Raw genomic sequence first — 15708 nt, forward strand, 5'->3', positions numbered from 1 at the left:
TCACATACCCCCTCCAATCCCAATCCGGCACTCCCTCCCTCTACTCCTGCATCCTGCTTTATCTCTCCCTCCCTCTCTCGTTCTCCCCTTCATCTCACCTCCAGCCAGCCTCCTCCTCGATCGCGCAGCATCCACTTTCTCTTTCCACTTCTCTTTCTCCCGTCCTTTCTCCACTCGGCTCTCCCGTCAGCAGCTCTGCAGGCTCGTTGCTCTCCGTCCAACCGCCGAGGACTCAGAGGCACTCAGGACTAAGTCTCTGTCATTGCAGGTAAGTGGGACTGTTGATCATTGAGTGATTTTGGAGGCGGATGGGCTGGAAAAAAAAGAAGAACAAAAAAAAGTAAAGAAAGAGGAGAAACAAAGTGTATGATGTCGGGGTGCGTTTGGTGTATTACACAATGGTGTCGAAAAATACTTAAGACACAATTAGTGGTAGATAACGGCTTCATCAAAATTCCAAATTAAGATATGTCATCACTAAAGCAGTTCAATAATTACAATCTAAAAATGAAATATAAGCTAGAAAATATGATGACAGGATTGGAGCATGATTCAACTGGAGGCAAAATCCCATTCACAAACCGGAGCTGAGAAGTGGCCATGGTGATTGGTTCTCTCAAACCTGTGAGTCACTGTGTGTGTGCATACATGTGTGTGTGTGAAGGGGGAAATCCATTACATTCTTTTACAAGCGCTGGTGAGTCTCAGAGTAGACACTTGAATGATTTTTTTTTTTCCTTGTACACTACATATGCATTGCATGGCCGGTGGTGCAAATTGTGATGATGATGAAGATGAAGATGAGCGAGTGTCACATTAAAAGACATTTTGGTATCGTTGGCGCAACACAGTCTAACATCTCATGGCTGTTTTGATTTTGCAGCTTTTTTTGTCTCCTTAAATCTTTTTGACTAGTTGCATCTGTCGCTACTGCGCTACAAAATCTGCCCTTCAGGATGAACAGCTGTGTACTGAAGGGCAAAGAGACTTTGGATATGTTCTCAGGTGGATTATAATGGCTATCTATAGAGAGGATGAGATTTTACCCAACGCACACCTCAATGTTAGGCATTAACTATCATTGTTATATGATTATTTTATTCAAATAAACTTACGTGACTGTAAAGCACACCAGAATGTTGATGAGTTAGGATATGAAGAGGACCTAGACTTGAATCTTGAGGAACACCTGATACTCTCCAGTACAAAAGTTTGTATTTCTTCTATGCAGTTACAAATGGGGGTTTGCGCCGTTGTGGGGATGAACACTCCCGGCCAATTAAAATGACTTTAAATTCAGTGCAGGTGAGGGGTGTGGCCTTCATGGCAGAAGCAGTCCAATGCAGGACATTGGCGTGCACGAAATACATTTAAGAAGAACTGCAAGAACATCTCCATTTACGGATGATGTAAAGCTGCTCATAATCGTCCTTCATCGTCTTTGAAACGCAGACCATTTCCCAATTAGCTAGCAGTCAGGTGGAAACGATGTTAACATCCACACTTGATTTCCTGGGGAATTGTGTCACTTAACAAGCTCTGTGGAGTGTGAAATGCCACGTATGATACAAGACTCCAGGGGAGAGAGTTGAAGACAGGTGTGGAATGGCACCATGCCGGTGTGACTGACTCTCATTGTCCCTGAGGTGCGGACATGCAAGTCGCCTTGAAATTTGACCTGTGTCAGTGGTCCAGGTGTTTACGTTTCCAATATTTTGACTATATGTGGCCGCCCTGATCCAATTAAAGCCTCTGAGTGACAGCAGAGAGCTGACAGGGGGTGTCGGGTGGAGCCTGTCACGTGTTTGCCCCTGACATGACTTTTGGATTTCATACATTGAAATAACACGTTGTGAATAGATAGGGAGCAAAGGACAAATAATGGGGACCATGCAAATTGGAAGAATGTGTTGAGATGAGGACTTGTCCTTGACACCTGCGATCGTCATCTGCTAATTCATTCATCGATGCGCGACATGTTAGCGACTTATTGCTACGTGCCTTTACAGAAGAAATACGTTTTGCATTTTGTGCCTTATGATACACAATATGATTTTTTCCACTTTTATATCCGATCACCTGAGGCCAACCCTAATTATGATATAGTCTGCAATAAACCAAGTTTGACACATTTCCGAGCTAGTGGCTGCTAAATTTGTGTTTGGTCATAATATACTCATGCCTCATTATGCAACATGATTGATTCATCCATCCATACCTGTATGGGCAAATTCAACCTGGTTTTTCTTTTAATATGATTTTTTTTTTTTGCCGTTAAGTCCCTTAATACTCAGAAGAAATGTGCTAACTTAAGATCCCTCATTGCAATTGTTAAAATGAAAATCTTCCTCAGGCAAGACGTGCAAATTGCACGACACGCATAAGGCCATCACGTCGCTACGCTTTCTCAACCACTTTGCCTGAATAATTAGCCTTGCCAACCACGGAACAGAGTTCGCCTTGAGAGAATTTGCATTTGTGCTGATTTTGTCATGAAAAAGTACAATTAACCTCACGTTCGGGGCACTTGTTAAAGGACGTTAATTAAAACGCGGCGATAAGAGAATAAAGTGGAAGGCAATGTATTTTTTTTTTTTTGCTGAGGTGACAAAAAATGAATTCGACATGGCTCTGCCTTCAAATTACATTTGGATGCTTTGTTCTCATTTTTGGGGTGAACAGCTGGTCACAAACATAAATGGACAGTGGCAATAAACTCTTGTAATTTAACTGGCATCACACCGGATGATTTGACACTCATTCCGGACTAAACATGGAGATTTTGCTCCACGTGATCTTTGCCAAGGTCAAAGTGGCAGATGGCACGTGGGAAAGTATGCCTTTGTCTTACTGATGCAAGACATATCCAGAAGATGGCGCTATTCTGGGTTGCCAGAAGGCAGGCTAGTTTGTATTTTTTTCCATGTCTCAAAGATATCAGATTGGTATCATCAGTTGAATATGCACTAAAGCGGATTCTTGAGACTATCAAGCTTCCATCTTTGTTGCAAGGTCATGTAAACAAGAAACCTTTGTTATCCAAACAAATCACTGTGTGTCCTTGAGGTAGTACTTTTGTGTAGTTGACTTTATTCTGGAAGGTGTTTCCAAAAAAACATCAGCGTGACAAGAGGTCCAAAAAAGTTGATGCTAACTTTAGAGTGACACAAAGGTTAGCCCAGCACAAAGAGACTCAACTCATTTCTAATTAGAAAAGCCATAACCTCTTAAATGAGATCATTAGCAAAGCCACGGTCAGATGGGAACAGAGTGCGAATGAAAATGGATTGAGACTTTTCTTAATTTAGAGCCTGCTCCTTTTTTTTTTTTTTTTTTTTTAGGGAAAGAAGAATTAAAGAAGATGAGGATGTGACCTATTTTGTTACTGCCACTTAAAAGCCTTCACTTGGGAAAACAGGCAATTTATTTATAGACTTACACCATTTTTTTTTAAATTGATAAAAAGCATCAATAATAGGTTAAGCAGTTAGTTGGCAATCAGCATTTAAAAGTCTGACTCGGCATATATTTTTATAACACCATCATTGGCAGCTGATTATAATATAAACAATTTAAAAAAAATAAACAGGCACTTGAGGTACTGCAATAAATGCACATTTCTTTTTCAATCTTAAATCATGGGAATTGGGGGAAAACAGAATTGCATAATCAACTAAGAGTGTGAATGACAGCTAATCTCAATAGCTGAGATTAGGCTGAACTAGCAAAACAAGCATTTGACGTGGAGGCTTTCCCTCCCTCCCTCAATCCGTCCATCCATCTATCCATCTATCCCTCACTTTTGCACGTCCTGCACCTCATGCCTAAACAGCGTTGTCCTTTCTCTGCATTCATCTGACCTTCATTCCTTACCACTTCATTTCATTTAATCCATAAACCATATCAAATCAAGCGGCACCTTTCCCAATTGCCAGCTCATCGACTCGCCGCTGCTAATCGACTGTTTGTCAAAGTTAAACTGGAGTTTTTTTTTTTTACCCGTCACATCACGGACTTATCAAAGTAGAACATAGAAGTGTCCATCTTCACTCAATTTTGGTTGCACTTCAAATTGTCCACATTTTGGGGGGAAGTGGGGGGGGTCATTCAAACTTCAAGGTGTCATTGTATTTGATTTCAAGCCTTCATCTCTGCTGGAATTCTGGTCATGACTGAACACCAACAGTGATGTTATGCAAAATTAAACAAAAAGTTTGTATGATGTGTCCAAATAGTTGCGATGAAAGGATTACTTTGATCATACGCAATTCTGATAAGCAATCAAAGGCAGTTGGATCAAAGTAAGAAGAAGTTTTAGATGTTGACTTGACTCTAATATATATTTAAAGTGCTTTACCTTCACTTTCCTTTGGTCTCCTTTTCAAAAAGCAGCAGAAGAGGTCAAACAATCCATTTTGGCATTGTTGTCTTCTTAATTCCTGCAAGTTTGAAAATTTGCAGAATTATGCTTCGCTGATGTAACCGACTTAGAAGCGACTTTGTTGTACGCATACCTCTATTCACACTTTACCTCGGAGCTGAAAGTCACATCTTTTGTAGCTTTATGAATGGCCGCGTATCACGAGTGAAAGCGACTCGGGCTTCCCTGACCTCTTTTCATCCTTCCCCTCATTTTGTAAGAAGCCACCAGCAGGCCCGAGGCCAGTCCTGAGCGGCCGGCGCGGACCGAGGCTCACATTTGCGTACGGGTGCGTGTCTTTGTGTATGAGCCGCCACAGATTAGCCGCTTTCTGCTGCAAGGTCAGTGGCGGTCTAGCACGCATCGGCAGCGCTGCAGGAGACAAATGGGTGCGGGTGGAAAGGATGTCATCTGCTGCTGCTGCTGACCAGATATCACTGGAGTTAGCCACACAAAGCATCACACACTTCCCGTGTTCAATCATGTGGAGTCACATGAGCAAACGGCAATAGCACTATAAATGTTAATGGAGCAAAGTCGAGTATGTCGACACTTGCTTTACTCCTCCACGTCTACGTAAACACTCAGACACTGAGCAACAAGATTGAATATTAATGAATGGGACGATATTTACACAGTTTCCCTGCTGTGTCTTTTATTGAATGCATCCATCTGTGAGTAAGTGCATTCAGCTGACATTTTATGATGGCTTTAAATACTAAAGAGTTAAAAAAAAAAAATCCTTCCAGACTTACCTCTAACGAGGTGGCCCCATACGTATTTTCTTTTCTGCATTTTCTGATTTTTGTCCTCCGAGGATGGCGCCAGCCAGCAGTTTTGATGAGGACACACGTAAAAAAAAGTTTAAAAAAACTGAAAAACAAAAATAATACCCTTCCACTGTCACATGACCAACAAATTGGTTTAAATACTGTTTAGAAATTCTTATTTCAAATCGACTTCCTGTTGTTGCCCTGAAATAAGAAAAGCACAGGTCCAAACAATTTTCAACTCGATCAATTGTAATTATTACTTGCTGAAAGGCTCTGATTAGTTGATTAAAAACGGGAGGCCTATTCCCTGCAATGATTATAAACATTTTTTGGGTTGTTTACAGAAGTGACCTGAGGGCCCATCTAGAAATCAAGAGTGCTCCTTCTAAAATGTGACTTTAACAAGCCCTAGCTCTTTCCAATAACTCGCCTCTCCCGTTGCCAGACGCTGGTCCAGAATACAAATTGTGTTTTCCTTTCTTTATTTGGGTAGGCGGTAGCGCAGGAGGCTTGATGGGCAAAATGTTGTCGGCCAAGTCGAAAAGGAGCCTGTAATAAGGTGATGAAGCTGCTCCATTCACAAAAAGACAAGAGGACAAAGAGGCTGGAATGGAAAAGTGGCGAGAACATATTGGATGGCGAATGGACGAGGAAATAACAAATGAATAAATAGGACCAAAAAAGTTGGGTCTTTTGCCATATACAACAAATGTATCTGATTGGACCCAAAAATATATCATGAATTAAATGAAATAATATTCATAATAAAAATACTGTAAGACGTAAAAAGAAGCATCAGACTTTAGGAGACATTTAAAATGCATTGATTAAGGGCTTTTTTTTTTTGAGTTAGCATTTTATCAAATAATGTTATCCGGCAAGCCTAACTGGACTCCATCATCGAGGAGAAAAAAAAAAAAAACAAGGCCCTTGCATCACACTGCGAGGCAGAGAGGCATGACGAAGACTGCAGCATTTTCAGAGGCGCATTTGCACACACCGCACTGCAGCTTAAACCACAATTACAAAATAGTTAACATCGAGTCAACATTGCTTTACTTATGATTTAACCCAACACATTCGTTTTGCCTTAACAGGACATTTGATGTTATTTGTTTAGAAGATTTTTTTTTATTCTTTAAAAAGTTCCTAATTACTATATTTAGTTTGAATTGCCTGAAAGCATCCCAAACAGTCCAACCTTGAGTGCGATGTAAATACTTAGCAATAACTTGCATCATCTGCACTACTGTTACGCTTTGTGAATATTTTGGCAGAAAAGTTGGCCTTGGGGGAGGTTTATCTTTGTCTGGGAATGTTAAGGACTCCAACATAAGAAGCGGCGGCCCGCCCACTGACGAGGAGAGAAGAGGTCAAAGTCAAGCGCATCATTTCCATTACGCCTGGATTGTGTTGATGCAGCAAAGTGCAAAGAACACTGCAGAAGAGCAGGGGACACCCTTTGCAGTTATCACTTGCTGGGCAGATCAAATTCAACTGGACTTGCTAAGCTAAGGGATGCTAGGTGCTAACCAGCCTTGCACATTGCTACAGCATTCCGTGCACACAGCATATTCTAAACATAGTGATTGTTGAAGGTCATTGCTTATACATTCCCATTTGCTTTTTTGCACTGCCCCAAGGTTGTGCTAGACTAATCACACCGGCTGCTTTCACACGTATTTGCTGAGTCAGCGCATGGCTTGAGAAATTTGCTCTGTTCACTGATTCGGCGAACTTTGAAGTCAGAAGTATCCCACTCAAATCTTAGAGTCCAAAAAAATAATCACATAGCTGATGAATTTACGGATTTTTTTTGGGGTGTGCAAAATTTCGTTTCGCTTCATAGATGGAGGATTCAGAAATTGATGGTGAGTCGTTTCCTTATAGGGAACAGATTGTGTTAAAAAGTGACATCGTATAATTGTTACATCCAGGGAGACAGCCAGCTAGGAAAAAAAATTAATTGAGGTTTTAATGTAAATATTTCCAGTGCACATTAATGTCTACATTATCACTGCACATTTTGATTTTTGTAAATTGCATCAATTGCAGAATGATAACACTGTTGTCTGACAAAGTGACCACAGATGGTCGGCAAAACGTGTTTTCCTGGAAAGAGAGAGGGGGGAAAAAAGAAGGCTTAACTGTATGTCTCCTCATATGGGCATCATTCTGTGCACTGCACCTGGGTTAGAAGAGCCTCTCTGCCAAATGATCCCATTGGAGGGAAGCCGCAATGGAGGGAGGACAGAACGAGAGAAAAAATATTGAATCAAGGATTTAGAGGCGAGGGGAAAAGGGGATCCAAAATGTGCCGGGGAGAGAGGGCAATGATGAGATCACATAAATGTGTTTTGCTAACAACAAATGCGCGTGGGAAATTAATGGACGGAGAGCCAAAGAGTGGGGTGGCGAGTAGATGGATGCCGAGGCAGACAGATAAATGAGGTGGCTTGCCAGGGGACCTTCCGTGGGATGGACGCAAATGGGTGAAATTAGAAAAAAGGGAAATTACAAAGAAAAACAGACAATGGAGACTGGGAAAGAGGATGATGACTAATTCATTCCAAACATCAGGCCAAAAGTGATGAGATGTCACTTAGTACTATATGAATGAAGAAGGTGTCACAATACTTTTTTTTTAACAATAATTTTACTTGCTGTTTATGAATGGGATCTATGAAAATTGGGTATTGTCAAAATTGAGTGCATGTTTGGTCAAGAAAAATCAATGCAGAAGCTACTTGAGATGCACAAGTCCAATTTTGTTCCATCTCACCTGAATGGAGAGTGGCAAGTTGACAAAATGAAGGACAACAACCAAGACCTTGATGAAAATAATGGACGTCAGCCAGCTAAGAGAAATCAAGATGTGGCTTTCTCTTGGCAAGAAAAGAGGAAGGACAGTTATCACCTTGACAGCGGAAGAAGAGATGGAAGGGGAAAAAAAAGAAGAGGGGATGATATGGAGAATGAAGGAGGACAAAATGAGAAAATGAATGAGGCAAACAAAAGCCCTCACGTTAAAACACGCTTCCATCTGTCAGAAAAGAAAATTGAAAATTCCTTCTCTGCCTCCGGATTGTTTGTGGTTGCCTACAAACGTGTTTTCGCTCCTGTTGCATGAATACGGTACTTTGGGGAATTGAGCATTTCTTCTATCTAAAATGAGTCTCCAGAAGCCTGAATGGAATGCAAATGGATCACCATATGGACTCGGTGTGGAGTTTCCATGTTCTTCCCAGGCAACTCTGGTTTGCTGCCACATGGTGTGTATGGGGACACCACTTTTTTTTTTTTTTTTTAATATCATCACATTCTCATCATCAGCAATTTCTGCACTTCCTCCTTGTGTCCCAACTCATGCCAAGTCTCATTAATGTTATCGAGCTTCCAGCGGCAACTTGTTTTGATCATCCAAGCCCGTTTGTTGTGCACCATGGCAAGTGGAACGAGGACCGTTTGGCATGCCAGAAGCAATTTCGACCATATAATGTGTTAACTTCACAAGTAGAAGACACTGCAAATGATAAAGACCAAATATTGCTGTCACTCATTTGGCAGAGCTAAAGGGGGGAAATAAAGGGCAAAGACCCCCTGAAATTTCCTTTGGGTATGTAAAAATACAGTTTTTGTTTGTTTTGTGGACTAGTTGTGATGTCTTGGTTAGAATTACGTGTCAGAGAATGAGCGCAAAAAGCATGTACAGTAATTGTGGAAGCGTCCGGAGGGATGACCGGGCTGAAGCGTCAGCCTGAAGCCGATAGAGCCCGGTTCTATCCGAAGCAAGCCAAGCGTGAGAGCATGAGCAAGAAGCAGAAAGCAATGAAGTGAAATTAAAACCCGCTGGTGGTTAGACGCTGAGGCTTGACTCAATTCTGGACCTCTTCAAGACAATAAACCGGAAAAACTAACCACAATGCAGGCACAACATTAGTCGCAACTTCTAAAAGGTCTTTTAAAAGTCTTTTGCGGTGTTTTATGTGTACCAGAGCAGATAGAAAGATAATTTGGTAGTTTTCAGGCTAGCATAAAATAAAGTGAAAAGACTTAAGGAGCTAAAAAAAAATAATCAAATCAATATTTTTGAAACGATCCAAATAAAGCTAAATAAAACTCCTTTGAGGGAAAACAAGGTTGCTGGAGTTCATCTTGACAGTCCATGCGGCTGCACTGGCAGTCCCCCGAGCCGTCCATAATGTAATAACGGCCTGAGGCAGTCACAAGAGCGCACCTAATAAGGCTAACAAGTCATGTCAGCATGGGACGTTAGCGGCCAGGGGATCGATGTGCACCAAATTCAGGTGCATTAAGCTGACTTCATTATAGCCTCCTTTGTGTCCACACACACGCTTAAAATGTGACACATTTACTTTGAAATGACTTGTTGAATTCATTGGACGTCATGGATGTCAAAGTTGCATTTGTAGCTGGGAAACAATGTCTTTAAAAAGAGAACTTAGCCAAAAAAAACAAACAAAGGGGAAACAAAAAAGCAACAGTTACCTTATTTTGCTTACTGCTACAGCCTTGCAAGCTCATGAAAAAAAAAAAAAAAATCTAACAGGCAGAAGTGTCGATTTTGCCTCAACATGCCCTATTTCACAAGACCACAAAGCAATTCAGTGTCCTACAGTCAAATACGGATTGGATCCAGGATTTTTAATCTACTCCCTGAGAATGTTCGTGTTTGGCTTGCTGATGATGCCAATTCGCGAGCGCTTCTTTTATATATATTTTTTTTTTGCATCCTACTGTTCGCTGTCGGAGCCCCGAGTCAAAATGAGATTAGTACACAGAGGTGCCCGAGAAAAATATTATCTGAGCGCTCAAGAAACATATTAAAAAAAATCCAACACCTCTGAAAGTGATTAAATAAAAGTGAATATGATAATCTTGTCTGCCGAGTTGTTGTTAGTTGTGTCAGCCTAATAAATTGTTAATGGGGAACACGTGCGCAAGCCTTATTTAGTTTTAATTAATCTATTTGATGGATGATATCCGCTCTTCCTTTCAGCTTTGCACACAAACGAGAATCCTTTTCCCGACTGAGTCGTGGAATGGAGGGGAAATTACATTAAGATGTAATACAGTCGGCACACGGTGAGCTGGTTAATGTGTGTTAATGAAGCAATCAATAAACGGAAAAGTAAACTGTGCATAAAGGGCACATTTGCACGACTGGCGCGCCCAAGGTGCTCTCTCTTTTATTTCGTTATTGCGCTAATGCATTTGTAATGCGCTGCATCTTGTTTGAGGTCATAACAACTTTCCTCTGGTTTCATGAAACGACAACAAGACGCTGCCGCGGCCAATAAATCACGCAACCTGCGATGAAATCGATTTGCAAAGCTGCGCCGCTTCTATTTGGAAACCGAGGGGAAGAGCTGTAATTATGTTTTCTATTGAGAAGTACAACAGATGAATGACAGCACCGCAACTAGAAAGTTCGATAAGTGACCCGAGTGCTCCTGTCTACATCTTGCCATCTAAATGAAACCCGACAAATTCTCTCTTCACCTGCGCGGACGTCTGCCTGTCAACACATCATCACAAAGGTCACTCGGTAAATTTGCTTCTCCATCCATCCATCCATCCATCCATCCATCCATCCATCCATCCATCCATCCATCCATCCATCCATCCATCCATCCATCCATCCATCCATCCATCCATCCATCCATCCATCCATCCATCCATCCATCCATCCATCCATCCATCCATCCATCCATCCATCCATCCATCCATCCATCCATCCATCCATCCATCCATCCATCCATCCATCCATCCATCCATCCATCCATCCATCCATCCATCCATGGTGACAAATTGTTTGAGCACAACGGGCCGCCATTTTCCCATGAGTATGCCAATCAGCCGCCATATATTCATTCATTTGTAACAACCTGCATGGGAGTCCCATAAGTAATCAGACAGAGCCTAACCTTTAGAACGATGGAGACACGGACATAATCAAACAATGCGAAGCCGGGCCTCAAATTAGGATGTTGTTTAGCTACAAAGCGATTGTGTTGATTAAGTATGTGATGTTGTCATTGATGTGGAAATAGAAGGAGGCTATGAAAGGCGTCCTCCTGGCTCCTCCCTGATAGTTCCCCTTGTACGACAACAGTGTCCCAAGCGTTGAGTAACACCAAACCTCCTTGCGTATGTAGATTTGTTAGCGTCTTATTTTCTCCTTCCTTCATCCTTGTCTCATCTAGCATTCCATGGTGGAATCCAACGTTGACCTCCCAACTACGTCGGCGGCGGCCTCATCTCTCCCTTTCCGCTTCCCCCCTCTGCGTCAACTCCCTCTGCTTTTAATCTCGTCTCAGTCATTTCTTGTTTAATATTCTGTCTTTCATTATCATCATCCCAGGATTACCTGTCAGAACTTCATCGTGCTTTCATCTTGTCAGAAGGAGGTGAGAGGCTCGCCTCTGGTGGCCTTTTTTTTTTTTTTGCTGCCGTGATGCCAGCGTTTTAATTGTACCGATAAAATAGTTGGATATTTGTTTGTTTGCTCGTGCTAACAAGTAATCCTTTAAAGTTAATTAGTGGCAATAAATTGTAAAGAAAAAAAAAAGGTGCAATTAGGTTTGTTCCTAATGGAGGGAAGAAAAAGAGAAAACACATCAAGACTATGTCATATATCACCGGAGATGCTAAATGCTTTGAAGCAAGTCTTAAATGAAAAGAGAAAGCTTCAATTAAAAGTGGAAAGGAAAGAGACAGACAATGCTTTGGGAAAGACAGAGTGGCCATGGGGTGGTGGTCGTAATCATCTCAGAGGGGGATTAGAGGACAGACAGGTCCCTTGGGTGGGCGGAGTGAGAAAATTAGGTGAAGAAATCCAAAAGCTGCAAGGAGGAAGGCACAATAGGGGGGGAGGAAGGACAAAACAAGGGTGGGACCAACAAAACAAGGCTGGCCCACTCTTTGATCGTCATTAATAGCCATGTTAAATAGTATAAAGAAATATATCATATTAGAATAATATCATAAAATGATATATAATAATATAAAAATATGATATAAAATAATATATAATAAAATAATACATATATATATTTTCAGTTTTTCATTCAGAGATGCAGTCATGGAGTATCTAAAATGCAATCAAAGTCAATAAATCAAATGAAATAGAGTCATCCAAAATAATAGATCGAAGATGCTATTTGACTTCCTGAACTGGCTCCTCCATAGAATGAGATTAAATTTAGATAGTGAGACAGCATCTCCAGCAGGTAATTACTTTCCGATAGCAAACGTTTGCTTGCAAAATGAGAAGCGCTGCTTTCCCGGGGCTTACTTGCGATTTATTTCAAGGTCACATTTTAATTACACCTAATTAGACTGACCACGCTTTAACGGGTGTAGCCAAACTTTGTCCAAATGCTGATGGAAGCAAACTTGTTGATTCACCCATGAGAAATGAGCTATTATATTTATAAAATAACAGGAAATGTTCATTGCGCTCATGCATGTATTCCACTATGAATATTCACTAACAGAAGAATACTTGGATAATTAAAGTTAATGAGATGGACACTCAAGGAAACATTGCTGACTTTTTTTTTTTTTCCAAGGCTTACAATGAGTGCTTGGAATAATGGGCATTTTTAATTTGTTTGTTAATATTACATGCAAATATGTCAAGTGGTCTCAGCACTGGCGCCGCTTTTATTAGGTTTGTTTTGCAAATGAATCTCATGAATGTGTATGTACGTTTATTAGACTGCAAATCGTAGCAGAATGTGTCACATGGGAGGATAGATGAAAGTTTTGAATATTTTATTACTTATTTGCCGGGTTGAATACAAGCACCTTTTTGTTTTATTTATATTTTTTTTCTTAATTGTTACTTTTGTTGTTTTTTTTACTACTTATACATCAAACATCTAAAAAGCAGATAGAGTTACAATCCACATGTTTTGTGTTTTCGTATCTATTTGTGTGTTCTTCCTATCAGCATCAACCGAAATTACTGTTAGCGTTCATTGCATTTCAGCATCAATTATGTAAATATGATGCAATTTAGAGGAGCTTCATGGGACAATAAATTAGCTCTCAGGCTTAGGGAAATAATAGCCTGCTGCATCTATTTATATAATAGTAACTCATCCTTCTCGATTCCTAATATAAAAGCATTTTTGAGTCATCATTATTTGAAATGTCAGCGAATCTATAAATGCAAACTTCCTGCAGCCTTTATACGATTACTGCAAATAAATATCAGTTAACTTTGTCCAATTCCGCTGAGAGCTGATTGGCTTAGGTTATCACGCCAAGTCAATCTTAGCCGGCCGCTTCATTGTTTGCTTTCCCTCCAGACACCTTTGTACTATAGGTCACAAAAGAAGCTTGCGCTGGTAATAATAAATGATTGAACATGTGGCCACACAAGTTAAGTACTGCTCACTATTGATCCATGGGTGCAGGCCTGTGTCACCAAAGTAGATAAGACTCCAGAGCTTCGAGAAGCTCATATATCACCTGCTGTGATACAAACCACAAATGGAGGTCACCTTCATTAATACAAGTGCTTGTCTGGATAAATGCTACCATTAACTTTGGACAAATACAGTGTTATTTTTTCGGTGTCTTAATAAGTCATTTAAATATTGACGGTACAATTAAAGCTAATAGATGGGTCACCACTCTTCAAATGAAGTGTCAGCCTGTGTTTTATATATTCATGTATAAAATACTTTTAAATGCACCACGCATGGCTATATTGATTGTTTGTGTCCAGAAGCCACAGACAATCTAGTGAAGGATGAAGACATTTGTGTCTACATCCAACTTCTACAGTATCTTTGTGTTCAAGCTTATTAAGAAGGAGAGTGCATCTGTCAAAGTCCCAAGAGGGGATACCTTCATAAGGTTGTGTCAAGCCAAAGCGTTTTTTTTTTTGCGAGGTATAGAGTGGATATTTAAAAATCTATACACAATCGCAATTATTTTGCTTATATGTGGTTATAATTCACATTCATGGTGGAAAACATTTCAAACGATTAATCATTATTCATTTTGTTGTATATTACAAAATCAAATTGAACAGGGGTGTGTAGACTTTTTCTATGTGCATTTATGTCATCAGAGGTGGGATGGATAGTGAAGTCTCATTTAGTATTTCCGAGACAGCTGAAGCCTCAGATGGTCTGTTTAATCCCCGCTGACTTGGCCTCCGGCCCTTCAGCCCGCTTTTATGTGTAGCGGCTCTACAAGGAAAATGTCCTAGTCGTATATACGGCGCTGGCTGCCATCTGTGCTTCTTCCTTTGACTGCTTCATTCTACTTTTGTGCTTTTACTCGATAGCCCACAACTCCTGACCCTTTCTTTTCTTGTCTCCAACAGCCAAAATGGCGATGAACAGCATCCTCAACGCTGACAACATCAAGAAAGCACTCGATGCATTTGCAGGTAAATTCAAGTGAAACATTTTCGACGGCTTCCGCTCGGACAAGATACGGTTTGGTCACGACGTGAACTTTTTGTGCATCGATACGTTTTGTGTGCGCAGTGGCCGACTCTTTTGACCATAAGAGGTTTTTTGATATGATCGGCCTGAAGAACAAATCTGCTGACGATGTGAAGAAGGTCTTCACGGTGCTGGATGCCGACAACAGTGGCTACATAGAGGAGGAGGAGCTCAAGTAAGAGAAACAACAATGATGAAATGAAGCCTAAATAGAATTCTGATGTTTTGAATCCGCTTAGATTTGTCTTGAAGGGCTTTGCCAAAGATGGCAGGGACCTGACCGATAAGGAAACCAAAACATTTTTACACGCGGCCGACAAGGATGGAGACGGCAAGATTGGAGTAGAAGGTAAAAGTACCATAACAATACAGCTGCATGGAGTCTAGTAATATTTTTATTTTATTTAAAATAAATATTAAATAAATACTTTTTTAGATTAATTAGATCTTTTAAAATTATTTTAAACAATGTTTTTATTTTATTTTTTTCGCTTCTCTTAGAGTTTACCACCCTTGTGAAAGAATAAGCACCTGTGAAGACCAAGCCCAAAAGACCTCCTGACCCCATGGCCTCCATCCTTTTGACTGCACAATAAAGCCAAACACATTGCCCCCAAGCCACATGCACTCATCCCATCTTCTCCCTTTTCTACAAACTCTTCTTGTTTGCGCTTATGTATAGAGAATAAAAACATGCCTGCAGGACGTAGACCTTGCATTATAAAGCAAAGTAGATATGTGGAGAGATAATATGCCAGACCTATTTTCTTTCCCCCTCTGTGCTTCATCCCCTTATCTACATATCTTTCTTACTTTAATTTTCTCAGCCATTGCAGCCCCTTCCCCTCCCAAATTAAAATGAGAAGTATTATTGTCATGCCATAAGAAGAATGCGGTTAAGCTGTGAATGAAAATAAATATGAATAAAATGAAGACCATGTGACTTGAACTTGCTTTGTTTGTTTTTTTTTGCTGCACTTTTTCCTCAAGCAGAGCAACTGAAAAACAACTTGAGAGCAAGGCC

At 40.6% G+C, this 15708-nt stretch overlaps 2 protein-coding genes across 21 annotated transcripts in view; one reads left to right on the top strand and one right to left on the bottom strand.

The window, feature by feature from the left end:
• csf2rb (colony stimulating factor 2 receptor subunit beta) overlaps positions 1 to 6889 on the bottom strand; it is a 31807-nt gene extending 24918 nt beyond the window's left edge. For 16 of the 19 annotated variants that reach the window (XR_015853299.1, XR_015853298.1, XR_015853296.1 and 13 more), the window contains exons 1-4: positions 5176 to 6889; positions 4532 to 4792; positions 4358 to 4439; positions 99 to 313 (exon numbers count right to left, since the gene is read on the bottom strand). The gene's annotated coding sequence lies outside the window, so the exon portion shown is untranslated. Of the gene's footprint in view, positions 1 to 98; positions 314 to 4357; positions 4440 to 4531; positions 4813 to 5175 lie in introns of those variants that run through there. The other 3 variants (XM_088357176.1, XM_088357173.1, XM_088357174.1) reach the window with 3 other exon arrangements.
• pvalb6 (parvalbumin 6) lies at positions 63 to 15633 on the top strand. Of its 2 annotated transcripts, XM_088357205.1 has the most exons (6): positions 63 to 268; positions 11579 to 11624; positions 14561 to 14626; positions 14727 to 14859; positions 14924 to 15033; positions 15186 to 15633. In XM_088357205.1, exons 3-6 carry the CDS (start codon positions 14566 to 14568, stop codon positions 15209 to 15211), a joined length of 330 nt encoding a protein of 109 aa, XP_088213331.1. In that variant the 5' UTR covers positions 63 to 268; positions 11579 to 11624; positions 14561 to 14565; the 3' UTR covers positions 15212 to 15633. The 2 variants fall into 2 exon arrangements, with proteins under 2 accessions (XP_088213331.1, XP_088213330.1); XM_088357204.1 differs by lacking the exon at positions 11579 to 11624 and having other exon boundaries at positions 65 to 268.
• The last annotated feature ends 75 nt before the right edge of the window (positions 15634 to 15708 follow it).

This window comes from Syngnathus floridae, chromosome 17 (assembly GCF_059516105.1).
Source record: "Syngnathus floridae isolate MCC-2025c chromosome 17, RoL_Sflo_1.0, whole genome shotgun sequence".
Classification (NCBI taxonomy): domain Eukaryota; kingdom Metazoa; phylum Chordata; class Actinopteri; order Syngnathiformes; family Syngnathidae; genus Syngnathus; species Syngnathus floridae.